The 27,532-nt window shown below is 36.6% G+C and overlaps 2 protein-coding genes across 5 annotated transcripts; both read right to left on the bottom strand.

The window, feature by feature from the left end:
- Positions 1 to 773: 773 nt before the first annotated feature.
- LOC140564611 (adhesion G protein-coupled receptor F5-like) lies at positions 774 to 12,217 on the bottom strand. The gene is made up of 17 exons (XM_072690206.1): positions 12,170 to 12,217; positions 11,135 to 11,147; positions 10,906 to 11,040; positions 10,659 to 10,820; positions 9,773 to 9,861; positions 7,607 to 7,665; positions 7,369 to 7,493; positions 6,245 to 6,460; positions 5,894 to 6,130; positions 5,627 to 5,770; positions 5,283 to 5,467; positions 4,731 to 4,913; positions 3,265 to 4,590; positions 3,132 to 3,173; positions 2,931 to 2,966; positions 2,652 to 2,732; positions 774 to 1,785 (listed from the first exon to the last, which is right to left on the bottom strand). Exons 1-16 carry the CDS (start codon positions 12,215 to 12,217, stop codon positions 2,670 to 2,672), a joined length of 3,063 nt encoding a protein of 1,020 aa, XP_072546307.1. The 3' UTR covers positions 774 to 1,785; positions 2,652 to 2,669.
- slc5a6b (solute carrier family 5 member 6) lies at positions 11,136 to 27,507 on the bottom strand. Of its 4 annotated transcripts, XR_011980520.1 has the most exons (19): positions 27,091 to 27,507; positions 25,874 to 26,322; positions 25,579 to 25,644; positions 25,433 to 25,484; positions 25,203 to 25,270; positions 24,954 to 25,108; positions 24,700 to 24,840; positions 23,005 to 23,134; positions 22,831 to 22,919; positions 20,381 to 20,493; positions 20,167 to 20,237; positions 19,956 to 20,042; positions 19,659 to 19,843; positions 18,290 to 18,396; positions 18,020 to 18,141; positions 17,752 to 17,910; positions 12,913 to 12,950; positions 12,170 to 12,234; positions 11,136 to 11,147 (listed from the first exon to the last, which is right to left on the bottom strand). XR_011980520.1 is itself a non-coding variant. In XM_072689297.1 (16 exons), exons 2-16 carry the CDS (start codon positions 26,219 to 26,221, stop codon positions 17,779 to 17,781), a joined length of 1,866 nt encoding a protein of 621 aa, XP_072545398.1. In that variant the 5' UTR covers positions 26,222 to 26,322; positions 27,091 to 27,507; the 3' UTR covers positions 17,683 to 17,778. The 4 variants fall into 4 exon arrangements, 2 of the variants coding, with proteins under 2 accessions (XP_072545399.1, XP_072545398.1); XR_011980521.1 differs by lacking the exon at positions 18,020 to 18,141; XM_072689297.1 differs by lacking the exons at positions 11,136 to 11,147; positions 12,170 to 12,234; positions 12,913 to 12,950 and having other exon boundaries at positions 17,683 to 17,910.
- Between the last annotated feature and the right edge of the window lie 25 nt (positions 27,508 to 27,532).

Genomic DNA, 27,532 nt, shown 5'->3' with positions numbered 1-27,532 from the left:
TGTTTTTAAGCTTCTAGAATGCATTTATTAGAAGGTGTCCACAAACATTTGGACATATCATGTAGATTGACTATATATATATATATATATATATATATATATATATATATATATTTTTTTTTTTTTTTTTTTTTTTTTTTATATATCACACTTCAGTGTTCTAAAATCTGAGAATCATAGAAACATAAAAAATTGCTTACCTTTCCCAACAATGCTTTTCTTCTGTCAAAAAAATCCCTCCTCAGACCAAGAAATAGTGAAATCAAAATGTGTGTCTATAGACGTTCCCCAGTTTCTTCAGAGCTGAGATGTTTGAGTGCCAGACACCATGAGGTTTCAGAGTATGATTAGGAGTCTAATTGACTTTTTGACAGATAACCGAGTCTCTATTTCTATCCAGTTTCATGTACAGTATCCATAACACAACACAGCAGTTGTGCTCTGTTTCCATCTGGCGTTTTTCCCCCCCCCACTAACTGCCTTTAAACAGTAAGAATGGTAAGAAGTACCAGTTTGTCCCTCAAGATCCCCCACACAACCATTTACATGAAATATTACAACAAACTGTTATATTCATCTTATTACAACAGTAAAAGAGTGTTGACTTCATTTGACTTTCAAAAATGCTCTCCAAAGTAATCGCTAATTCACCCTGTAATTTATTTGAATTGCAAATCAGTTAGCCTTCCAGGAACTATGAATCCAACTGCATTGTACCAGCTGCTCAAATCAACTTGGCACTAAAATTGAGAAACGCTCAAGCAACCATGCAGACAAAATATCATGTATTAAGTAAAACAATTACACACATCACTCAAAAAGTTATATAATTTAATGATAACTTAATGATATCATTGGACATTTGAAATGTTTAAATCTGTAATCAAAGTTGATTAATATTGTTAAAAAAATGTAATTAAGCTCAAGTGATTAAATATATACAGATTATACAGTATGATCAATAATAAAACAATGATAAAGCATAAGTAGACTGATAAGTCACAGTGATGACCAGTTATTTATCTCAGATCAACTGAGCTCTGCTAAAGACAGAAGAATTGCATGAAGAAAAACAGCCAACCAATAACAGTGAAAAACAGTAAAAATTACAACAGCTTTTTTAACTGCAAGTTAACATATTTGTCCACAGAATCCAAAACATTGATAATCATGCATGGTAAATATACACCACAAGATACCCTTTTCCCATTACAAGTACCCTTTAAAGTTCTTTAAAGTACAAATACATGCCATAAAACAAAGGAAAATGATACACTACTACATATACAAACTATATTGTAATACACAGTTATACAGTTATCAAAACTTTTCAGCCCCCATTGCAAATTAAGTTTATTATCAAAATGTAGAAACTATCAGCTGCAATAAAGCAATCAAACAAGAGCAAGTTGAATAGCTCAACATAACTAATTAAACTAAGTGTTTTTTTTTTAAATGCCACATTTAAATGATGACTGCAGTTTCAGAATTATTCAACCCCTTCATGACAAGCCTTTTTAGTACTCATTAGTGCTGTTATGACCTGCTGCAAACATGTCACATAGCCGGAAACCAGCTTCTGGCAGTGTTCCATGTTTTCCTGATAATCCATTTTGCCCTCCACACACTGCAGGTTACTAGTGCAAGAGGAAGCAAATCAGCCTCACAGCATCACCACCATTCTTTTCTGTAGACAGGGTGTGCTTTTCAGCATATGCTTTTTTTTCTTCCTCCAGACATACCACTGATCCGTAGGTACGAAAAGTTCCAGTTTTGTTTCATCACCTTTGGAATGAAAATAAGCACATGAAACAAAAGTTGAACTTTTTAACTAATTATTAAATTTCCTACAGTTTGTACAACCTTTTCATCCATTATATCAGCTCAACATACCATATAGGAGCACTTGATAATTCTGGAATAACTGTTCTATAATTACTCTGCAAACCTTTGTTAGCCTCCTTTCACCCTGTTCTTCAATGGTCAGGACCTCACAGGACCACCACAGTGCAGCTATTATTTGGATGGGGGCTCACTCTCAGCACTGCAGCGACAATGACATGGTGGTGGCACATTGGTATGTGTTGCACTGGTATGAGTGGATGAGACACAGCAGAGTTTTTAAACACCTCAGTGTCACTGCTGGACTGAGAATCATCCACCAACCAGAAAAATATCCAACTAACAGCGTCCTGTGGGCAGCGTCCTGTGAGCAGCATCCTGTGGGCAGCGTCCTGTGACCACTGATGAAGGACTAGGGATAACCAACACAAACTGTGCAGCAACAGAAGAACCTCTGATTTTAGATCTACAAGGTGAACCAGCTAGGTAGTAGTCTAATAGACTGGACAATGAGCGGGCAGTGTTTAAACACTCCAGCAGCACTGTTGTGTCTGTGTACTGTCGCTGTGTTCATGGACAGTCTTTCCAAGTCTTTTCACTGTGTGTCTCTTTAATCTTCACTCTCCATCTCAGTGTTGACAGGTCTTGTAAGTTATCATGACAGACAAAAGAGTTTCTGGACCTTTCAAACTCAAATGAGGAAAAATGCTCATTTGAATTCAAATTCTAAATCTGAGGGTAGTAGGTAAATGATCATCTCACAAATGCTCAGAGGAACAGGAATGGTAAAACCAATAAATGCTACATACCTCTGCAAAGTAATCTGGCTATTTCCTTTTAGTTGTTGATGTGACTCTTATTGAGCTCTTACTGTTATAATCTGCCGATTTCTGAAATTATAATAATTCAGTGAGTTAAACTCAATATTTGGACAGTCTTTCTCTTTCTCTCATTATATGTACACATATATACAAATACACACATATATATATATATATATATATACACACACACATTATATATGTATATATTTCCATATGTATATATGTATGTGTGTGTGTGTGTGTATGTTTCAAATCTGTTTTTACCTGTGGTCTTAAGCGCTTGAGCAGTGCATCTAGAACCTTTGGAGAAAGATTTGTTTCAATCCATCATTTATTACAAAAGACCCACTTTAGGCCTTACAAAAGATCCCTTTTTGATGAGCAGAGTACTGAAAGTGTTAAACCTGCCCCCTTACCAATTCAGAATGATTATTTATTATTTTTAAACTATAATTTTTAATTTACCTTTTTCTCTCCAAAACATGCTGTAAGGAGTATGAAGAAGCCCTGCAAGAAAAATGCGTGAAATATTGCATTTAATGGTTTGTAGCAAAGTCTTTTGTTATTGATAAAATCTAATTGGATGGTTAATTAATACCTGAAATGAGTTGAAAAAGGTAAAAGCGTAATTCACAATTTGGGCATAAGGTTCCTTTGTGAGGTCAAGCATCAACACAAAAAGTCCCAAAATCCAGGTTATTCCAAGGATAGGGCTGAGGAGGACAACTGTTTTCACAATGCTTCTTGCTACCTCTTTTTCACCAAGAGTGCTTCCTTCTGATAAAGTGGGTTTTAAGATCCTGCTGATAACTACAACCATGGTGAACATGTTAACAAACACAATTATAAAAACAGGAAAAAGAAAAGCATGGATTGACCCTTCCAACGGAGTATCATATATCAACCAGCAGGTTTCAGTAGAATAGTATTTCCCGGTAGCACCATTGTCATTAGAGATGAAAGTAACGACTACAATGATTAGAGGACAGACGTAGCCAAGAAAAAAGCACAGTCCCAAATATACCTTTTTCCTCAAGTGAACAAAAACAAATATTACTTGGTGCAAGAGACCCAAACTCAGGCACATCATCCAGAAAAACACAGCCAGGTAGCAAAAGTGCTTCATAACTGTTAGAGTCAAACACCAGTTGGAGGGGGTGGAAGATGGAGTGTGGGTTACAAAGAAACTGCAGTCTGCTATTAACAAAGAAATCATTATATTGACTAAGACAGTGTGCTTAAAGTGGGCGATGTTGGACTTAACCACTGCGTTCCACACCAAAAACTCAATTACCAAACACAGAGCAAGTGAAGCGACTGAGAAACCTAAACCTGTGTAAGTTAGCTCGTCCATGTACAATAGCTGGATAGGCTTTTTAGCCATCAGAATTGTGAATGCAGACAAGTGGTTACATTCACAGTGATTTGGATTGTCTACACCACCCCATGTACATCCCTTGTCAGACCATGTTGTATTAGCCCAAAACACACAGTACATTTTATGATTTCTGAGTCTATTTTTGTTAAAACTCATTACGATCTTCATTGATGTATTGTTGTAAGCAATAACTGATAATATAGTATCACTCGGATCAGTTTCTGTACCATTGAGAGTGTTTGGTAACTTGCTTGTTAGATTCTTGATTGCAGTTTGCACATACAGAGCAGATATGTCATCAACACTGACACCAAAATCATTGCTGAATTTATCTGAGGTTGAATTGTTATGTATCATTATTTGTACATTTTCTTCTTTGAACTGGGATGCATATGCACCTACAGGAGTTGTATTTGTTTGTCTTATGACTTCTTCTACAACCACTAAATATTTAAAAGCCAAACTGTAATTCCCATCCAGATCCTCAGTCCTCCAGTTGTTATTCGCACTGCTATTTAAAAGATTGCTTGAAGATTTCACAAAATCCTAAAAAAGACAAGACAATGTTCAATTTCAAATGTTTAGTATTATATAATATTAATCTATAATACAAAAAGAAGGTATGTTCATTGTAGGTTAATGCTGTATACAATGTTAATACATTAGTTATTACTGTGGGTACTTACAGGGAACACTTTCATATCCAGTAATCTATTCTGTATTTTAGAAGCGTTCTGTATGCTATCCAGAATATCCACAGATGCATTAATGTTTGCAAATGTGTTCATGGTTTCCTGTTCAGTTGACTGCTTTAAACGAAGAAATAAAGAGTCTGCTTTTTCAACAGTCCCAAGTCCTCTTTCAAGGTTCTGTAAGTTGTTGTTGAGAAGCATAATTAGAGATGTGCATAATTAAAGTTTTGAATATGTGATGATATCGTGATAATACACATAATAAATAACACATGATAAACTGAACATTGTATTTTGTATAAATGTATTTTTTGTTATTATTTGTACTTTTTGTATTGTATATTACCCTGGCACAAATGCACAACTTCTTAGACTTTTTTATATTCTGTCAGTACATTTAACCTGGCATTTTAGTGCATACAGACACAGCAACATAGCAAAGTTAAGTGCATATTCATCTTTTTGTTTCCTTTTTTATTTTTGGGCATCATTTTTAGCTTGTAAAATTGTTACACATAAGTAAACGTATTGTGAAAAGACAGATACCTTAGCATCTTCTAAAAGATTACTGAGTTTTCTGTTCACACACTCAGACCTGACACCTTGCCAGCTTTCTTTCAGGCACATTCTCCTTTGTAGACCAACATCAGCAGCACTACAGAACTTTATGGCAGTGAAATTTGCCTTTGTTTGTGGCCATCCATCATCTTCTTTGCAAACAGCTGAGTGTCCTGGTCCAAAATATTCAAAAATAATGCAATGATTTTTTTTTCTACATTGATTAAAACTTTCCATACATAAACAGTCTATAAAAATTAAGCAACGTTTTGTTTTCATGGTTAACACCATTGCAATTGTTATTTTACTTTAAATTTAAATTGATAACTTACTCTGAATGATAGGAATGTCCAGAGTGGCATTTCTTTTCTGATTTAGTTGATTTGTAAATGTACATGTAACATTATAAAATTCCAATTCATCACAGGAGATTATATAGCTGGCTTTGTAGGAGATTAGACCATTCTGTAGAGGGACTTGTTAAATGTAAGTACAGTGTCCAGTTAGAATGAAAAGTGCTAGAAATATTACACTGAAAATATATTTTAGTGTGTTTACGTATCTTATGTGCATTGATTGTGTCAAGAATGGATTCTTACCTGGAAAATAGCTGTCAACAAAATTCTTTGACCAGGTAACTATGTACTGTTCTGTGGTGTTAGGAACTATACACTGAACTTCGATTTTCAATTTATTTTCTTTTTGGTCTTTACAGTTTGGAAATTGGGGATCGCTAATGATGAAGATTTTGGGCAACAGTGCTATGTCCAAATACAGACTGTCGCTAAATTTGATGAAGTCTGAATTGTTCAACTTGTATTCACAGCTAAATGTTCCTGTATTCAAATGGAGAATATTGCATCAGATAATCAAATGTATGTAGCAATGGTGTAATTTCATGAAGATAATTACTGTCATCACTGTCATGAATCCAGTTTGAAGTAACACACCTTTCCAGACCTCTGTAGCATCACTAATAGACACTGAGCTTCCTTGTGAATATGATATCACCTTGGCTTCTGTCCCATTTGTAATGTCCTTTATTCGCTGTCCATCTTGTGTGAAGGACCATATGGCATTGCCTAGATTCTGTGATGTGGAACATGTTATACTGGCAGGACTGTTATAAGGAACTTTTTTCTGTGATACTGAGATTCTGGTGAATCCTAAATGTTCAGAAGAAAGAAAGATAACTTGACTACACAAACACACACACATTCAGACAACAATACATACAGTGCTGTGCAAAGGTAATCAATAAACCCTCCCAAATATTAACATTAACATTTTGATATTTTGTTCAATGTTTTAAAAGAATGACCCTAAAATTAATACATTTAAAGCAGTGTAGGTTTTAAGTAAGAAAATGTTCTGTGATACAAAGTATATGTTATTTTCATAAGTACAACCCTAATTCAAATGGAAATCTTTGAAAATAAAGACTAAAGAAACTGGAGGTAAGTTAAAGTTCAAGACATGCTCAAGAAAGGGACAAAGTGTTTGGATAGCCCCGTGAACTCTATTGGATTGGAATTTCCCCACTGCGGGACTAATAAAGGACTATCTTATCTTATCTTATCAGTTATAGTGAAATATGGCCTATTGCCTAGACAACGCTGTCCCTCAAAACTCATTACAGCAATAAAGGGAATTGTGGAAGCTACATAATTCCAAGACTGGCCAAGACTGGCCTGACGGTGCACCAGTCAACAGTATCAAGAGCTCTACATAAAACTGGTGAAACAATTAGATAGGTGATAAAGCAATACATTCCTTAAGAACCACAGCTAGAGAGAAGATAATTATAGATGTAATTACCTAGCTAACATGCCCATGTGGGACCACTATGGGTAGCTCAACTGGGAATCTCAATTAAGAAGAATCCTAGCCTGACTAGGAACACCTCCTTCTAGTGGCAAGCCAGTTGGCTACTACTTAAAAAGTTAAAATTCCAATAGGCTGTCCTCAAATGTCCACCCGTAGGCAGTTTTTAAAAGTGTTCCTATTAAAGTGTTCATCAGAAAAGGGTTTAAGTGATTGTATGTGCTAAAATTAACAATAAAAATGAAGTTACCTGTGATTATGAGGACAATAGTGGTTGTCAAATTTGTTTGCAAATCAATGGTTATCCTCTGAAGCTGAGTCACTTGAAACTGTTCTGTTAGTGTCATCACAAAGTCTACAATCACACTACCTTGTCTGGAAAAAAGGCAAATTTTACTTACAATGGATTGTTGTTGTTTTTTATCTGTTTTACTTCACACATTAAAACTGCACTTCTTAAGATTGTTTGTACTGTCCACTACCATTACCTGAGGCCTGTGATGCTCAGGGAATCAAACCAGCCCAAAGTACTGTAAGTCCTTTCCAGCTAAAAGAGATGAAATGTTTAAGTAACATACAGTGAGTCCAAGAAGTATTTGATCCCTTGCTGATTTTCTTTGTTTGCCCACTAATAAAGACACTATCCTTCTGCACTTTTAATGGTAGATATATTCTAACATGGAGAGACAGAATATCAAGACAAAAATCCAGAATATAATTTTAAAGAATATATTTTAATTAATTTGTATTTCAATGAGGAAAATAAGTATTTGATCCCTCTTGCCAAACACACTCAATACTTAGTGGCAAAGCCTTTGTTTGCAAGCACAGCGGTGAGACGTTTGTTGTAGTTAACCACAAGTTTAGCACACACACCAGGGGGAATTTTGGCCCACTCTTCTTTGCAGATCCTCTCTAAATCATGAAGGTTGGTGGGCTGTCGCTTGGCAACTCTGACCTTCAGCTCCCTCCATAGATTTTCGATCGGATTGAGGTCTGGCGACTGGCTGGGCCACTCCATGACCTTAATGTGATTTTTCTTGAGCCAATCCTTTGTTGCCTTTGCTGTATGTTTAGGGTCGTTATCATGTTGGAAGACCCAACCACGGCCCATTTTCAGATCCCTGGCAGAGGGGAGGAGGTTGTCCCTCAGGATTGTGCGGTACATGGCTCCATCCATCTTCCCAGTGATGCGGTGAAGTAGCCCTGTACCCTTGGCAGAGAAACACCCCCAAAACATTATGCTTCCACCTCCATGCTTGACGGTGGGCACAGTGTTCTTGGGGTCATAGGCAGCATTTTTCTTCCTCCACACATGGCGGGTGGAGTTGAGGCCAAAAAGTTCAATTTTGGTCTCGTCTGACCACAAAACCTTCTCCCAATAACTTGGTTCATCTTTCAAATGATCATTGGCATACTTGAGGCGCGCCTCCACATGTGCTCTCTTCAGCAGGGGTACCTTTCGGGCACTGCAGGATGTGAATCCATTGTTGCGCAAAGTGTTGCCAATTGTTTCCTTGCAAACTGTGGTCCCAGCTGCCTTCAGGTCATTTGCTAACTCCTGCCGAGTGGTTGCAGGACGATTTCTGACTGTTCTCAGCATCATTGCCACCCCACGAGGCGAAATCTTCTTTGGAGCACCGGGCCGAGGTCTGTTGATTGTCATGTTATACTCTTTAAACTTTCTGATAATTGCACCAATAGTTGTTACTTTCACATCCAACACCTTACTAATCTTTTTGTAGCCCATTCCAGCTTTGTGAAGGTCAACAATTCTGACTCTGAGGTCCTGTGACAGCTCTTTGGTTTTACCCATGTTGGAGACTTGAAATCTGTGTGATCTGTCTGATTCTGTGGACAGGTGTTTTTCACACAAGTGATTAGTGAGAACAGGTGGCTTCAGGTCAGGTAACAAGTTGATTGGGAGTGTCTAACTGGTCTGTAAAAGCCAGAACTGCTAATGAATACTAAGGGATCAAATACTTATTTCACTCCATGAAATACAAATCAATTAATATATATTCCTTAGATTTATTTTCTGGATTTTCTTTTTAATATTCTGTCTCTCCATGTAAGAATACATCTACCATTAAAAGTATAGAATGATCATGTCTTTATTAGTGGGCCAACGAAGAAAATCAGCAAGGGATCAAATACTTCTTGGACTCACTGTATGACCATACTATGGGAGATGCCATGATATGATCTTGAGTTTTTTGATATGATATTATTTTTAACCTAAGCTAGCTAGCTAAGCTAGTTAATTGTACATACATTGTAATTAAACACAGAATATCACAATATCATAAACACAATAAGAACAAAATTGAACTATATAAAATACTTTCCACAACTTACTGTATTTCAGTGGCATTTAACTTATTTTGGAACCAAGGCCTCAAAATAGAGAAAGCATTTTGATGATCTTACTGATTTAGTTTGAAATGACTGTTTGAAGCAAGGTTTGAAGCAAGACTAGCACAGTAAAAAGCTCACAAGTAATAAAGCTCACAAGTTTAAGATGTGCCCTGAGAGTAAGTAACCAAAGGAAGGTTAATTTAAATTCAATTTACTTGAACATTGTTCATTGCATTCCTACTGCCTGTAATGTTATGTGTTTAAATAAGCCATTTTTTTTGCCATGCAATACATACCATAGTAGTGTAATTATTGATGAAGGTTTCATATTCGGCTGTTTGGGGAAATGGTTTATGATTAAGGGTAAATGATCCATTGACAAGAACTGGAGAAAGACAAGACAGATGTTTTGTTTGTACCAAAATGTATGGCTGAGGTCTTATACCAACAGTGTCTTGCAGATATCGACAGTAGTGAGTGAAGACAGAGCTACTAAATATAGGAATAAGCTTTAAATTGAATTGTGGATAGAGCCAAATGGGGTAGCTCATTGTGTAGTGACGCTGCAATACTCCTTAACCTCCAGGATCATGCCATGTAACCATGTAGAACTAGATTGTTATGGCTTAGAGAGCATATTGGGAAGTCATTGGAGTGCCTTTTTTTTATTTGTGATCAGGTGCAGCTTATAGAGTGCTTGAATGAGGCGGTAGTGATGACATAAGACATGGCATGCACAGGACATATTCTTCCTTATTGCTAGCCATTTTTGAGCTTCTGGCTCTAGTGTACCAATATGGAGTTGGCTAGCACAGAACTCCTTAACGCTCCTGCTAATTTTTAAGGATTTTTTAGGATTTTTTAGTATTGTTTTAACAGACAATGTTTGTTTATTTGTTTGTTTTTGTTGTTGTTTGGGCTCACTGGCTTTGCTATACAATTGGCACTGATACAAAGTATTCACAGTTTTTTTTATAATTGAGAAATGAATGTAAATTCAGTATGTGAAAGTGTATAAAGTGGTTTGTCTATTCAACCTATAAACTGAATAAAAACGTTTAATTTATTTTTTTAGGTTGAAAGGATAAACCACTTATCTCTAAACATGTCCATGAAGTCATTATGAGGAAAATAGCATCAACCACACTACTAATGTAACTCTTTTTTAAAATATATTTTTACCTCTGTTTTTAGAGAGACACATAGCTCTGGGGTTTGGAGTTGTAAATGTGCAGTAGTCCTGGTTGCAGCACTGAGTGTAGTTCTTACACACCTCATCACTCCAACTGCTGCTCGACTTGCAGGTACAGTTCACCATTCCTGAAGGATCCTTCCTGACACAATCTACACTCAGAATGGAGAAACATACAGGGATTTAGCACTACGAAAAAGTGGACAGCAGAGTATTTTAACTGACTTCTTTTCTTACCTGTTGTTATTGTAATGTTTTTTACTATTGCTGAATTATCCACACCCAAAACTAGGTTTTCAATCAGCTTGGTAAAATTCTCATAAGCTGCTTCTTCTATGTGAAGCTCAAGATAGTAAATATTTGTTGAATTTTCTGTCACACAAACAAAGCAAAGCAGTGTTCACTCAAAGATATCAAGTCCTCTTAGTACAGTTTACTTAATGCAATGATGCGCAAAAATATTTACCTCCTGAAGAAGCCTGTGAATAAAAATGCCAAATAATTAGCGTTACGAGCAGTTTATGAAGTTTGCAAGGAAAAGCATGCATAACAACATATAAAATGTACAGAGCACTGATGTTAGATACACTGTAAGGGCAAAAGTATTGAGACACCTAAACATTACACCTACAGGAGCTTTTATGACATCCCATTTTAAATCCATAGGCATTAATATGGAGTTGGTCCCACTTTGCTGTAATAACAGCACGTTTGGACTCAGCATTGACCACTTTTATGCACATCTATGCACCGCAGCGCTCAGCAACCCTGCCCTGTAACTTTATGTAGTCATCTGCCACTTTGTAACTGAGTGGCTGTAGTCCCTAAATGCTTTATAATGCCACTCACAGCTGATCATGGGAAATCTAGGAGGGAAGAAAAATGACAAAACTGACATGTTGCAATGATGTCATTCTATTACAGTGTTTGTAAAGGCAGACTGCTTGTCTTGGTGCTTGATTTTATACACCTGTGACAACGGGACTGAAATAAACATCTGAATTCAATGATTAAGGCGTGTCATGCTCAAAAAATGATTACAATATGTTTTCTGTATTTTTACAATTTTTGAAATGGGTCAGTTTGACAGGAGGGTTTAGAAGTTTCTTGGTAGCCAGCTCAATGTCAGTGCCCAGTCCCAGTCTTCCATATCCATATAAAGTATCATTAGATTATACATGTGCTGTGGTACAAATCACCTTTGTTTTCTAAGGAATTAGTTTCATTTCCAGAGTCATTGCATATAAATCTCTTAATACAACATGATCATACTGAGGAAGCTTGCTGAGCAGCTCAGAAAGCTCAAAAGGCAGGACTCTGAATGCTGCCACTCACAGATCCATATTCAACAGACTAGTACAGATAAGTGCCAAAATAGAAAAAAAAAAACACTGATATAAAAATAAGCATCACATATTCACTTAAAGCTGGTGATGGGTGACGGATGCTCTCAAAGTACAACCTCACTTTGTTGCACATAACTCTGTAAAGGTAGACCAACCTTGAAAAGCAATCCCAGCAAGATGAGAATGCTTGCCCGGGATTTCATTTTTGAGGCAATAATTTCTAAGACAGAGAAGAGCATAGTCATTAATCGGGGGATATGAAGACAGACGGCTTGTATTTAAAGGTAAAGGTGCACGTATTTGTCACTGTACAGCAAAATGTGTCCTCTGCATTTAGCCCATCTGTGGTAGTGAACACACACACACTAGTGAACTAGGGGCAGTGAGTACACACACACCCAGAGCGGTGGGCAGCCAACTCCAGCACCCAGGGAGCAGAGAGGGTTGCTCAAGGGCCCAACAGTGGCAGCTTGCCAAGCCCGGGAATCGAACCCACAACCCTGTTATCGCTAGCCCGGCGCTCTAACCACTGAGCCACCACTGCCCTATTTGCACTGCATGCACCGTGGCTGTATTTGATCAAGTTTTTTTTTTGCTTATATGCTTACATTAAATTATTAAGTGAAATGATCCAATTAATCATAAATAGTATTTGCAAAGTATTTTGTTTTCATTGTTTGTTTTTTCTTTTGTCAGTTACTTTTGTCAGATAAACACTAGGTGGAATACTTCTTTCTCTGATGTTATGAAGTAGCTATTTTTCCAAGAAGTTTTGGTTAATGGTGCATGAAGATCCGAAATAGAAGCCTTCTTGATACTACTCCTTATGCACAACGATATTGGAAACAACAAAAATAGTAAAATCACAGAATCACAGAAACAATACATATTTTCTTACCTTCCACAAAAGGTCTTTCTTCGGTCACAAAAAAGCCCCTGAAAAGAATGCAGCAATCAATATGATGTATCGAATTGTAGCAAAGAACATGGAATAGAAATCTATAAAATTCTTCTAACAAAAGGCAAACTGCATATTTTTTAAGTCGTGAGACACCTGTCAGTCAGTGTAACAGGGTTCAGTGTCGGATCAAAGTTGGTTGCGAGTTTTTCCACAAGCTAGCTTTAAACATAGCATTACTAATTTACATACAATATCAAATAACAATTAGGCACATGAAGCTCATACCAACAATACTTTTGTTACCTATATTTGACTTTCAAAATGCTCTGCAAAGCCTTCACAACATAGATGGATAGTATTCAAAGTCATAGCTCTTTGCAAGTCTAGGGAGCAATGCCTTTGCGAGTTAAATTCTGAGTGCAGGAGAAGTCTCTTTGACCCACCAGAACTGAGTTTGACATACTTGCATAAAAATTAGGTGTTAAAAATGACTTAACCCAAATTCAATTTAAATTTGATATTGTTTTGATATGTACAGAGCGTGAAATTTAAATAAAGTTTCTTTTCCAATAACACTTTTTAAACGTTTAATTTTAGAGGTCACTAAAATCAGACTTTTTAAAATCATTCTTTATAACTTACAGTGGCAAGAAAAATTGTGGTTTTCTGCATTCATTTGTCATAAAATGAGATCTGATTCTCATCCAATATAATGTGCCTAAAATAATAAAAAAAACAATTCTGATCATTCATGTCTTCATTGAGAACAACCATAAAAACCTCATAGTGCTAGTGGATAAAGTATGAACTCTTGAGTTAATGATCTCAAAAAAGCTCATTGGAGTCAGGTGTTAGGAAAATGAGTTTGGCAGTGAGGACTAGAGCTACTTTGACTGATAAAAAACTGCACAAGAAGGATATACGTATGTGAGCAATGCCTCACCAAATAGAGCTTTTAGAGGATCTACGAAGAAGATTTTTTGATTTACGTAAAGCTGTAAACAAACCCATCTATGAGCCAAACAATCTATACGATTTGGGACCCTGGCTACTCTGCCAAGAAGTGGGCGCCCGGTCAAAATAATCCAGTCAACCAGCTATTAATTCCAAGTGTTCACTTACTTTTCCCACTACCACTTTGAATGTTGGATGAGTGTGTTCAATAAAGACCTGCAAGATCTTATATTTGTTGTGTTATTATTTTAGATACATTATATTTGTCAATACACTTGACTTGGATCAGATCAGATCTCATTTTATGACAAATGAATGTAGAAAACCATAAAATTCCAAAGGGTTCACATACTTTTTATTGCCACTGTATACTATATACAGTTTCAATTGATTTACAAATTTGTGAATTAGTTTTACGTGGGGTGAAGTAGAGGTGAGGGCATGCTGACATCCCAGGTTTTGAGGAAGTCAGCAAATAAAAAAATTTATTAAAGAATATTTGGATATTAGCAGAGCTATATGGCAGAGACATCACCTGGAAGTATCTTTTTAATGTAATATAAGCGGAACTAAATCAATCACAACTGTCAACATAAATAGCCATTGTCTAGATGTCCAAATTAGGACTCTATTTTAAACCACAGGCAGAATCAGACCTATTCAGGCTGAATTGGGGAACACTGGCTGTCTAAGACTAACACATTATGTATTATTGCCTTAGTCTTCAGTCTTAGCCTTCTTTAGAAACTTTACTATATACAAAATGTACAATCACTGTTTACACAATTACTGAGAGTAGCCCATACAATTCAGCCTCTTCTTCAGCATCTACTATCCCAAACTACCATTCATAAGCCCTTTATAATAAATGAATGTACTGACGCATTCCATAAACAAGCACAGGACCACCACTAACCAGATATCACAAGTATATGAGGAACAGCAATGTTGCTATTGCTACTATGGTAAGAACGATCCACCACAAAACATATCCAGCCACCAGTTTTCTTGGGCTCGGACACTGACCATTTATGAAGGGCTGTAGCAGTGTTTCTCAATCTGGCTCCTTTAGAAGAACCTTGTTGTTGTAACAAGGCATGTGTGGTTTATAAAGAATCATGTTCATAAAAGAGATGTGAGTGAGTGTAAAGAATTAAAAGGTTCTTTACACCTCTTTACAACTCTATTACAGATATTGATCTTTATAAGAACCGAAAATGGTTCTTTAGCATCACTCAACAAATCATTTGTAGCACCTTTATTTTACTAAGGTAGTTTCACTACTGTGCTTAGAAGTTTCCCTAAGCTAACAAATGGTCCACCATTACTTCTTGTTTCCTGGATTATAATCATATAATCACACACAGGCAAAATTACCTTTCATTACATGAGAATGACTAGAATACACAGCAATGAGGTAAGAAATGTATAGCTGCAGAAGCCAAACAGTTAAAAATGGCTCATGGTCTATACTGAGGCCACATATTCAGGGATGTTGTTTTATGTTTCTCAGCTTTCTAAGAAAAGGGAGGGGTTGATGGGCCTTGAGAGAGGTCTTGAAATATGTGGACTCTGAAAAACCTAATACTGTAACATTAACAGAGACAGGGCTGTGGTTCACACTTAGCTTCCTGAAGTCAACATCTTGCTGACACTGAAACACTTCTTGGTATTACTGACATTGAGTCACATGTTATTTGTGTTCCAGTCCATCTGAAGTCCACCCTCGTCTTTCCTTGATCCTTTCCTCCCACCCTGATTTCTGCTTATTAGTGTTTTACATTGTGAACTTTGATGGTAAAAGTAAACTCTTTCTGTTTTTATTTATCAGATGTTTTACTTGCTAATGACCTTTTCCAATATTTAAAAAATGTATCCAGGTTGAGAAGGAATCCATATATGAGTTTACTCCTTGTGTATTTAATCACCAAGGCAAAAATAGTAAGTGCATTGTTTGTGCTATTTATTTATTTAAGCTTGCTTACCTGGAAAATGACCCTGTAACAAGTTTACTCATTTACACATTTAAATTAGTTTCGATGATATCTGTGAATGTCGTCTGTCCTTAGGAGAGATATGATCAATATTACGTGAAACATGGAGGCTTATTTGCATAGGAATGGTGTGACACTGTTCCTCTTTTTCCCCTCTGACATTGTTATTGACATTGCTGAATTTTATATTAGCCGGCATATATAAGAAACACAGCACAGACATCATGGCATTTAGGCTCGAAAGTAACACAGAATGTTAGTTGCACTTTTGCCAGAATACAGTTACAAGTATTTATAGAAAATGATTAAAAACAGGTAGTAGAGGTACATAGAGGAAGGTTTTGCACCTACATTTTAAGTATAAGGCATTGATAAACTTGCACCATGGTACGTGTAAAACAGTAGGAAATACACTGAGCACTGTTTTAAAAAGTTTACAAAAAGTCATTGAGTTTATTGTTCTTAGGCTTTACAGCAGTAGACATAAAATGCAGCTCAAGACAGTACCAAATATTTTCTTTGGCTTTGTTAAAAAAAAAAAAAAAAAAAAAAAAAAGTGTACAGTACAGTCCAAAATTTATCATTTGCACAATGAAGTACAGGCTGAAGTATAGGTCACTTTTTATTTCTTAAACCCGTCAAACCATTAATGTAGGTCCACACGTTTTAATTACTATTATCATTTATGCCACTTTCAACAGGCCTAAAATAGAACCCTTTGGCACTCCACAGAATCTGATAAACTGAACTGCTATACAATAGTTTTTGCCTTAGGTCCAACAACTGAATCATTACCCTATGGTTTATTGGCTTTATTGTTCTAGGCATGTGTTTTATTGTTTTGAAGTAACACTTTGCTTTTAGTTTTAACTCCCCCATTTTAAGTCAGCATAGGTCAGAGTAGTTCAAGTGATATACACAAATTTGAGCCCATATACTTTGCATTTTGCGTTTCCCCCCCAGTATAGATTAGGAGACTGACAAGTCCAAAACTTTTTCATTTGATGAACGGCTCATTTTCCTTAGTGTTTTACACCGTAGTATTACTTTTCGGCTGCATCATGAGTTACTGTATCGCAAACCCTAGAATATAAAACTTATTTACTATAATACTTATTTTACTTAGTTCTGTAGATTTTAATGTTTAATGGTTTATTTTGACATTTTTTTTCCTTTTCTTTAAAATACATATATACTGAGTCCAGAAATTACTGTCAGTATATTGAAAGTCTAATACAATTACTTTGTATAAAATATAAGAAATCAATAGTACCTTTTATACTACAGTTTTAGTACTTGCATGAATGTATGTTCACAATACATGAAATTGCAAACCGGGCTGTACTTTACATTATAATACAATCATTTAATCTCAAATGACACTATTATTTGCCTTACACATGGCTTTTTTCAAGTCAATGCAAGTACTCAAATATAGAGTACAACAGGCAGCTACCAAAAGACATTTGAAAGGGACTGCAAGTTAGGCACACCTTATATCTCTCATTCTTCTTCTTCTTCTTCTTCTTATTATTATTATTATCATCATCTTATCATGGTATGCTAGTTTGCATGCTTAGTAAACACTAAAATTACAGGTCAAGTTTGTACACTGATATTCCACAATACTGAAGTCATTACAGTTACTATATCAAAGAATATTTATAGCAATATGTACATCAATACTATTACAGAAATATATACCAATATGTAATTATTCACAATCCTGGTGCTTTGCTTTGCTTACCAAACAAACTATTCTCACAAAACCATTTTTGCAGTATAATGTCATATGAAAAAAAAGCCTATAAAGAAGGCACTTTTAATACCATACTGTAATACTGCAGAACTGAAATTATGACATTGTTATCATAACACTCATACTTACAACTCATACGCCTTTTATGATGGTTCATTACACAGAAGTTTCCTGCTCCAAATAAGATGTTTGGCACGATGGTAGAAAAGTCTCTCTTTCTTCCTCCATTGCAATATTTTTTTCTGTATAGGAAACGCCATTCATTTGCTGATGGTGTGTAGTAGTTTGCTAGAAACACAAATAAACTGTACAGTCACTGTTTACAACACAAAAGAATATTCCCTGATGTGAAAGACAGTTTAATTGCATTTAAGGACTGACTAGTTCTAAATATTACCCTGTGTTCTGGAGATGAGCCCAAGCAAGATTTGGGCTTCACTAGCATTTGCAGTAATGAATGCATTTTATCCATTAGAGGATAAACTGTGCCTGTTGTCAAGTCTCTTTCTTTCATTGGCCCTAATAGAGCAAACACAATCCATTAAAAAGGCTTTTTTATACCACTGCAAAAGTACATGACATTTTGTGCTAGAGACATATTGTATGCAGCATGTACTGCTGGTTGTCCTCAAAAATGTTTGGACATCTACAAATGATGAAGCTGTACCTGTGATGAGACTGACAATCAGTCCAATAAGAACCACAACGGAAGAGTTGAGTGCACTATACCACATGTATGATAGTGAATAGAAGCCATGCAGCCCAATAGGTTTACTAAAAGAAAAAAAAAGATAAGAAGATAATTAGACAGCTCAATACAATCTAATCAGGAATACGAAAATCTCCAGGGGACAAAACACATATATAAAGAAATCTAAAGTATTCCATACTCAAATCATTGTTCAAAAGTATACTGGTATTTGTTGAAGTACACCATAAAACACATTTTGTTCTTGCCAGTGAAATTACCAAAACAGATGTTCTATTAAATCTAGTTATTAAAGCAACAATATGGAAAACCAGAATTCCTCTACAGTCAGGAAATGTATTTCACGCATTGAACCACCACTAAAAGACAGATTTTTCTGGACAAGCTGAGAGATAAAAGACCATTACTGAAAGTAAAAGAAGCATGTGGACTGACATGGTACAGTACAGTAACCAAACAGACTCCAAACTGAGCCGCCAAGCAAAGAGGAAACAGGTGAGAGATATTATGATAAGGTAAACAGTCAGTGGTTGAAATATGAAGCTTACATTTCTTGATCACTTCATGAACATCTCAACATAACTGATCATTGGGTCTACTTAAATAAAGTCTGTGAAAAAAGAACCTAAATAATTAGGGGAGAAAGTTGTGTGATAAGGCAAAACCAGACCATTTTGGTTTAAATAGCAAGTAGTATAATTACCACACTCCCAGTCTGTACCTTTACAGAAAAAGTAAGTGTTCCTGAGTATTTTAAAGAAACCCTATCCTGGACAAGCTGTGGCAACAACTACTAGACAATTAAGAGAGAAATTATTAATGAGAGGCTTGGATTCGGATTTCTGGAAAGCATTGTCATGATGTGTAGTGTCAAAAGCATTGTACAAATCAGTTTTACTGAATAGTTTTGTTTCTGCTTTGCTTCTTAATTACTGCCAAAATTGACCATGCCTTATTTTATTTATTATTAATTTATTTTATTACAGGAACACATTATCATTGTTCGGAATACATTATGTAAATTTAATAATGTATAATAATGTACAAAAAGCTAAGCAAAATAGTTTTACAAAGAATATTTTAGTCAAGGGTAAACATACAGACAAATCTACCTCTACATAAATTCAGAGCTACTTTACACTGCCCTCTACTGGTGCTGTAGATATAGCAATCACATTGTCCCCACTTCCTATTCTTTTGGGAATACTTCTCTACAGTTTGTGTTAAAACAGGTGACACTTCACTGAAAATGTGAAATCACACATTTTTAGACACCTCATCAGCGTCTTTTCTCAACTCGCTAATGCAAGCGGTGTCTGCGTGTTACCTTGGTTTATTAGTGACTGGAGCCATGATAGCAGTCACAGTGGCCATGGTTATATTATCTGTTGCTACTGTGTCAGTGCAGTTATGGGAATGTACAGTGATGCTGCTCGACATCTGAGCCACAAATCCACCAATGCCAACCCAGAAGGCCACGACCAGACCAGCAAGCAGCCCTGTAACAGCACCCTGCACAAAATACAATCAAAGATTAGCTTGTTTAGCTGAAGCTAGTTTGTTCTTTGATACTGTTCAATGTTTACAATGTTTATCACAACAGTATTCTACCAAAGATACTTACAGAGCTGTTGGCCCAGGGGAAAAATATCCCAAGACAGAAGAGACCCAGCAAGGGTCCTCCAACCATCCCAAAGATACTGAGTGCTGCCTTGAATTGAGTAATAGTAAAATATAATTTTACTATATTATAAATTGCCATTATACTTGGTCATTAAATTGGATTTTAAAAAAGAAATAAACTCAATTTATGACCACAAGCAAATTATGCTTACCTGCAAAACAGAACTGTTCATCAAATGGACAACATAGGCCACAGCAAGACATACAAGTCCATATGAAAAGGCTAGATGAAGAATACAACCAAAAGGTGCACATATAAGTAATCTGATTTTTGTCACATGAGAGGTGTTTTCTCTGTGAATAATCACGTCCACTTGAAATTCTCTAAACATTAAATAATCAAAACAGCTGTTTATAAAGACCTACCAAGTATCTTGGACAGTAAAGTGGCTCTAGCTTCTGTCATAGAAGGATGATGTGGTTTGATCAGATCCTCCATTGTCACTGTGGCCAAGGAATTGAAAGCCGAGGATATTGTGCTTGAAGAGAATGACATTCAACATTTTAACACAAATATATAAAATATACCATATGTTATGGAAATTCCTCCCCAACATACTTTAGCTTGGTTTTACCAAAATGCCATACAATTATCTGTCAGCTTCCCTGTTATGACCTGCTCATATGTGTTGCAGCAACTCTTTTCCTCACAGATCACATACTAATTCACTGCTGGCTGACTTGGTGGGTATCAATATGCTTAAGGATGCCTCCTTGATTCCTGTTCTTTTAATGTGCTTGGAGGAATCCAGGAAAGAGGTGGGTGTATGTTTTCAGAGTGAGGATACACATGTACAAATACATCGTACATCTGTAGGTTAGTTTTTATTTCCACATTGTAGAAGGATGATTAAAGTTAGGTAAAGTTTATTAAATTGCAATAAAACATGCTTATGTGAAAACCACTCATAGATTAATTAAATAATGTTAATTCATATTGTAAATGTCAAGGTCTGAGATATACAGTTAAGTGAAAAGGGTCAGGGCACCATGGTGAGATCCAATGAGCTTTCTGATGCCTTCAAAAAAGAAGGTTGTAGATGCAAATAAATCCAGGAAGGAATTTAAAAAGATCTCAGGACACACGAAGGTGCTGGAATAAGTCCAATCTGCAGCAGCTATACCTTGCAACATTTAGACTTCTTTTGTAGAGGTTTTGTAGAGTAAAATGTTTTGGTGGCATCCAGCATATTACCCAGATGATCATAATGCTTTGGCTAATCTAATATTAGCAGGTCCTTTAACCCCTTAACACTCCAAGGCTTATTACACTTTCAGAAATATTCATCAGTAACTACAGGAACTTCTGGTGGGGCTATTCTTTGGTAATAAAAGTTTATAATAATACTTTCAGCCCACCCACAGGTCACAGGCCTTTTCAGGAGTAAAGCCCAGTGAAGGACACATTATTCAACAAACACATTTTGCAGCCTTGTCTGTTGTCCTTGCATCTCTTCTTCATGTACTTAGAGGAAGGAAGGGATGCAAAGAAATGCAACAAAGACACATTTTTAAAAGATATGAGATCCACCCATCGTGTCTAGGTACAGAGTGATCAGACAATTCCTCCAAATTCTTCTCACAGCTATATTACATAAATATTATATTCCACTAAATCACAAATGTACAGAATCACTGAGATTTCTGCACAGGAGTAAAATGATTGGTAGCTGTACCCCAACTTTCATGAAAACACACACAAGCATATGTTCATTCAGTGTTGGTATTGGTCTGGTCATGCTGTGACATAATGCACTTAAGCCTTACACTTGATACATTTGCAGGGACTCCCTTTCATTAATAATACTGCTGTAGACATGATAGACTGAAGGCTCCAGACTGAAGTCTTTATTGTGCATAGCTTATGTGGGTCAGATAACAACTTTGTCCTTTCACCCAGTTTCTTGCAAGGACAATTCTACAGAACCTGTTTTACACTCACTAGATATGTGTTATCTGAACTGACACTGATATTTCTCAATGTGATTTTTATGTTAAATAAAAACCATGCAGACTTGGACTCAAATACTGGGTAAATTTAAAAACCTGCTGATATTATGGCAGTTATCATTCTATTATTGTCTTTCATGTGCTTTTCCTGTTTATTGCATTGTCTTTATTAAATCACTCCATTCCTACAGTTAGTTCAGAAATGCACTGCATACAATAAAACATAAATCCGCTTAATAATAGTCTGCAATAATATAATATTAACAACTAATTAAACCCCACTTAGGGGTAAATATAATAGAAATTGATCTGGACACTCTGGTACATGCTCCTGTTTTGCTGGTAATAGCTTAACTGACACTGGATGTTTACAGCATCATATGCTGTTTGTGCAGAATATACTGTACTTATTATTATAAGTCATATAGAAAACTAGCCTACCTGGTCACATTGGAATAATTCTGCAGTTTATAATTGCTTGCATAAATGAACATTATTATCCAAGCTTGGTACCATATTGAGCCTATTTGTACACAAATATACCTTGTACTTTCTCTCAGGAATATAAAGTGTGGCACACAGTACAGTTGTCTGCCAGTGAATCCCCTACAGAAAGGACCCTTCACAACATTAAATGTGTGTTCACAATACACATTAAATGACCTATTCTATGCCAGCAAGTGACTCAAATCCTTATTTGCAGCAAATAAAACAACTGTGCAGCACATACCAGGATTTATGTGGGCCAAAGTTAATAGGCCTATCTCTGTATGCTTTTTAGAGAAGATAAGGGCCTCAAATTCACAAAATAAATCAAACATGTACAAGACATTAATCCATAAAATACTGTAATAACTTAGCCATACCTCAAAGATGCACTGAACAAGCATGCAACAAACAATCCAGGCAGTCCAGGAAAGTCCTGCAGCATGTCCATGACAAAGTACAGGACCATCTGTAGTGTACAAGTATGTATAAATTATGCGTTATTTACACCACAACATGTAAGAACTGTATGCTAATGTTACAACAAAGCTGACCTGGTCTTTGGATTTGATGTGCTGTTGATCTAAAAGGCTGTTATCACCATAACATGCAAACATAACAAGGCCCATTAGGCAGCTTAGACACAACGCAACCTGAAGACATGGAAACACCATGTAGCATGACCTGCAAGACAGCATAAGAGCCATTAATGTGTGCAATAAAAGAAGAACAGCACCTTTTTAAGCCACTTTTACCACCAGAAGAAAAGGCTTGTAGCATTGCAATACTTGTTGACAGTCTTTAAAAGGACCACATATGATGTTTGTGTGAGTTTAAGTACTTAATTAAAAAAAAATCATTCCCAGTGAGCACCAACTGACATCCATGGATGTCCAACTTTGGGCCAGCCAGGCCTTACTTAAAGTGACCCACTTTACAGACTGCATGGACTAGAGACTGAATGGTATGGGGAATTGTGTTTTCCATGATATGGGCCCTTTAATATACACTGTGTGCACATTTTTTAGGCAAGTGAGTATTCTGACCATATTATCATTCTTAGGTATATTTTCTAACTCCAAGCTGGATAAACTTGAATGCTTAATGAATTTAAGCACAGCAGGTCAACACCCTATATCAAGGTGTGCACAATTATTACAGCTTTTTCTGTAGGCAAAAAGGGCAAAAAAAGAGATTTAACTGACTCTTAAGTGATCACGGAACTATCAAACGTTTTGTTGCAAATAGTCAACAGGGTCGCAAGAAACGTGTTGAGAAAAAAAAGAAGCACATTAACTGCCAAGGGTTTGAGAAGCATCAAGTGTGAAGCTACCAGGAACCCATTATCTTCCAATTTTGTTAGAACTGCAACCTACATGGAGTACCAAGAAGTACAAGATGTTCAGTGCTCAGAGACATGGCCAAGGTAAGACATGCTGATACCCAACCACCACTGAACAAGACACATAAAGGAAATTCCAGGAAATTTATTTGGATTTAAATTTTTTATGGGCTGATGAAATGATGACTCTCTTGTGACTGGATCAGTAACAGGCACAGAGCTCCACTTCGAGTCAGACGCCGGCAAGGTGGAGATGGGGTACTGGTATGGGCTGGTATTATTAAAGATGAGCTGGTTGGACCTTTTCGGGTTGAAGATGGGCTCAAAATCAACTCCCAATCCTACTTTTAGCTTTTAGAAGACACTTTCTTTAAGCAGTGGTACAGGAAGAAGGTCTGCAACTTTCAAAAAGACAATGATTTTTATGCAGGACAATGCTCAATCACATGCATTTTGAATACTCTTTTGCATGGCAGAGTAAAGGCATTAAAGATAATAAAACTTATGACATGGCCCCCTTCCTCACCTGACCTGAACCCAATTGAGAACTTGTGGGCAATTCTTAAACAGGAGATTAACAGTGAGGGAAAACAGTAAACCTCTCTGAACAGTGTCTGGGAGGCTGTGGTTGCAGCTGCACAAAAGGTTGATCGTCAACAGATCAAGAAACTAACTCCATTACTAGAAGGCTTGTCACTGTTATTGAAAGAAGGGTGGCTTTATCAGTCACTGTTTTTTTGTAGTTGGTGATTAATAAAAAAAATCCTCAAAACTAGGATTTGCCTAATAATTGTGCACACAGTGTAGGGTTAAGCAGAGAGGTCAAACTCTTGGTCTTGGAAGACTTCAGCCTCACAGAAATTAGTGTCGTCCTTCTTCTAACACACCTGATTTAAAGGACACTTACATTACAGCCTCTTTCTCTGTTCGAGAGCTGAGGTATCGCTGCACCTGTGCCTGGTTCACCCCATACAGAGAGAGCATCAGAAACACTCCACCAACAGCCAATGTCCAGAAGGTGTGCCTCACAGTTGGGTCTGGATTTAGACTTAAAGTACAAAGAAAGAGAAAGAGAGGGATGACCACTGATCTCAAGCAAAGGCTTTCTAAATGTTTAGACAGAATATTTACACTCAAAAAGGCTTGTGAAAAGGTTCTCACTCAATCCCTGAAATGCGGCCTCCCTCTGTGACTTTCCTCCAAAAATCAGAAAGACCACCCACTTGCTGCACACCCACTATGATGACAGCCATCTGACCTGTGAACATCACCACTGTCTGAAAAACATCCGTCCAGATCACTGCCTTTAGTCCACCCTACAAAACAGTTACAAATATCACATTAAAAGACTGTTCATGTTTTTCAAATAACATAAAAAGTAAATATTTAAATTAATATAACAGTACTTACCAAGGTTGTGTACACTGTGCATACTAGTCCAGTTGCTAACACTGCTCCCCATAAGTTAAAACCTGTAACTAAGGGAGAAATGGCAAAACATGGGAACACAGGAAATTAAGGATGTGCACTCTGTATTATACATTTTCACCGTATTAACATAACAATTATTATAAATAATGAATGATTAGCTAATCATAACGATCTTGTCCTGCTGTCATACTAAATTTAAAGAACCTTACCTGCATGTAGTGCAAGGGCAGGAGTATATACGCCAACACCCATGTAAATGATCTGCCACAGCCAAACAACAAATTCATCAAGATGTATTATGGTGACACACAGGCATGCATAACAGAGGTTCTGCTTCTAATAAACTGGAACTTACCATCTGAAAAATGAACGTAACTGTTCCACAGATACGGACCGTTTTACAAAAACGTAGTTCCAGATACTGGGAGGCAAAAGCAACAAAAAAGGCATTAAAAAGAGCTAGCAGATCAGTCTCAAAATGTAGAACATGCTAACGTTTCTCAGGGATACAGAAAAGAAGCTCCGTTCATGTTGATTAATCAGGTGTGTCATGACTTTTCCAAATTTCTAACAAACACATCTGTCATATAGTCATTAACTGAAGAAGATTAATGAGAAATGTGAGGAAGGACCGATTAGTAGCAGTATACCTGGTAAGCACTTGTGAGATTCAGTCTGTAGAATACTGGAATGAAAATGTGGGCTGGAATAAAGAGTCCCAGAATGTAGGAGCAGCCTATGAACCAGTACTGTGTGCCATTGGTGTACACTTCTGCTGGGGTGCCGATTATAGCAACAGCTGACTGGAAAGTGGCCATGAGAGACAGCGAAAGGGGCAGGCACTTCATGCTCCGGTCAGCCAACAGGAATTCTCGAGTGGTTCTCTGTCGTCCTCCAGAGAGGGCATGGTAGAGCCCTATGGCCATCGAGGCCACAAGAAGGAGGGCAAACAGCACAAAGTCAATTGTAGTGAAGTACTTCTGTCCAGTGACATCCATACCTGTCAACACCTGAGTGTTAGATAGTTACAGGCTGGACCAACAGGTTCTCACAGAACAATGGCTATGTTTGCGGTCATCCATGTGGACTTGTTGAGCACCTGCAACATCAGCAAAATATCATTTGTTCTGTTAGTGAGTGTCCCATTCCTTATAAAATCCTTATAATAAAACATCTACAGGTATTTCTAGTGGACTGATTATTATACAATATTACAGTCACTATACTAGTACAGTCCAGAATACTATTCAAGTACAAATAAACTAGTATAAAACAGTACAGAATACTAAAAGAGGCAACAACTATCAAAGTATTATAGTACTAATCTTATACATAGCTAAATGTTACATATGCTATATTTTAGGATAAATTCATAAATTAATAAGGGGCTTATAATGAATTGAATAAGTAATATTATACAGGATTTGGATAATAGTAACTGTTATAGTATATTACAGGATACTATTCAAGTACAATAAACTTTCAACTACTAATAAAACAGCACCACAGCAAAATTACACGAGGCGAAAATCTGAAAAATGATTCTGACGCAATATAGTAATAAATATTATACAGCTCATTGTATTATCCTTCTTCTTCTTATTATTATTATTATTATTATTATTATTATATGTTTAGTATAACACATCATGTTAGAATGAGTTAATACATTAATAAATGCAGGTGTTTGAACAGGGTCACTTTATAATAATTTCAAATTAGATTAAAAGACATCAAAGCGTTAACTGGTATAAAAATCTCAGTTCCCACGTGAGTGTACAGAGCTCCAAGTTAAGTGATTTAGTGTTTATTCACATGTTAAATTAAAACTCCAGCGATCGCAAGTTAAACGTGTAGGCTGTCTTACCTTCACAAGTACTTCAGCCAGCGTGAGGTCTCCACTCAGCACTTCCTTGTTCACATGTGTTCATCTGCTAATCCACATAGAGGATTTTACAGCACTGCACATCCCCGTCTGACCCAAACCACAACAAACTCGCATGAGAGAACCGCTTCACTTAAAGCACCAGCTCGCTACCACGCCGCCGCACATGCAGATCCAGTGTGCACACTCCCCCGCTTGTAGTCTGATATCACGACACTGTCGTTCATGACTGTCATTCGGACCCCGATTTTCTTTTTCTACATTTTTTTGACTAAAGCGCTTAACATGAGCACAGTGACCTCCGGCAATACTCAATAAGTCATAAATCACAGATCTGTCTCTGGTCAATCGGGAAACGCGCTTCAACGCGGCTCCTCTGCGCAAATCTCGTTCAGTACTGATGTTCTCGGTGGCGCTGTTTACA

The sequence above is a fragment of the Salminus brasiliensis genome, chromosome 10 (assembly GCF_030463535.1).
Source record: "Salminus brasiliensis chromosome 10, fSalBra1.hap2, whole genome shotgun sequence".
Taxonomy (NCBI): domain Eukaryota; kingdom Metazoa; phylum Chordata; class Actinopteri; order Characiformes; family Bryconidae; genus Salminus; species Salminus brasiliensis.
Note: the sequence above shows the minus strand (reverse complement) of the source record. Positions and strands in the feature narration are given on the sequence as shown.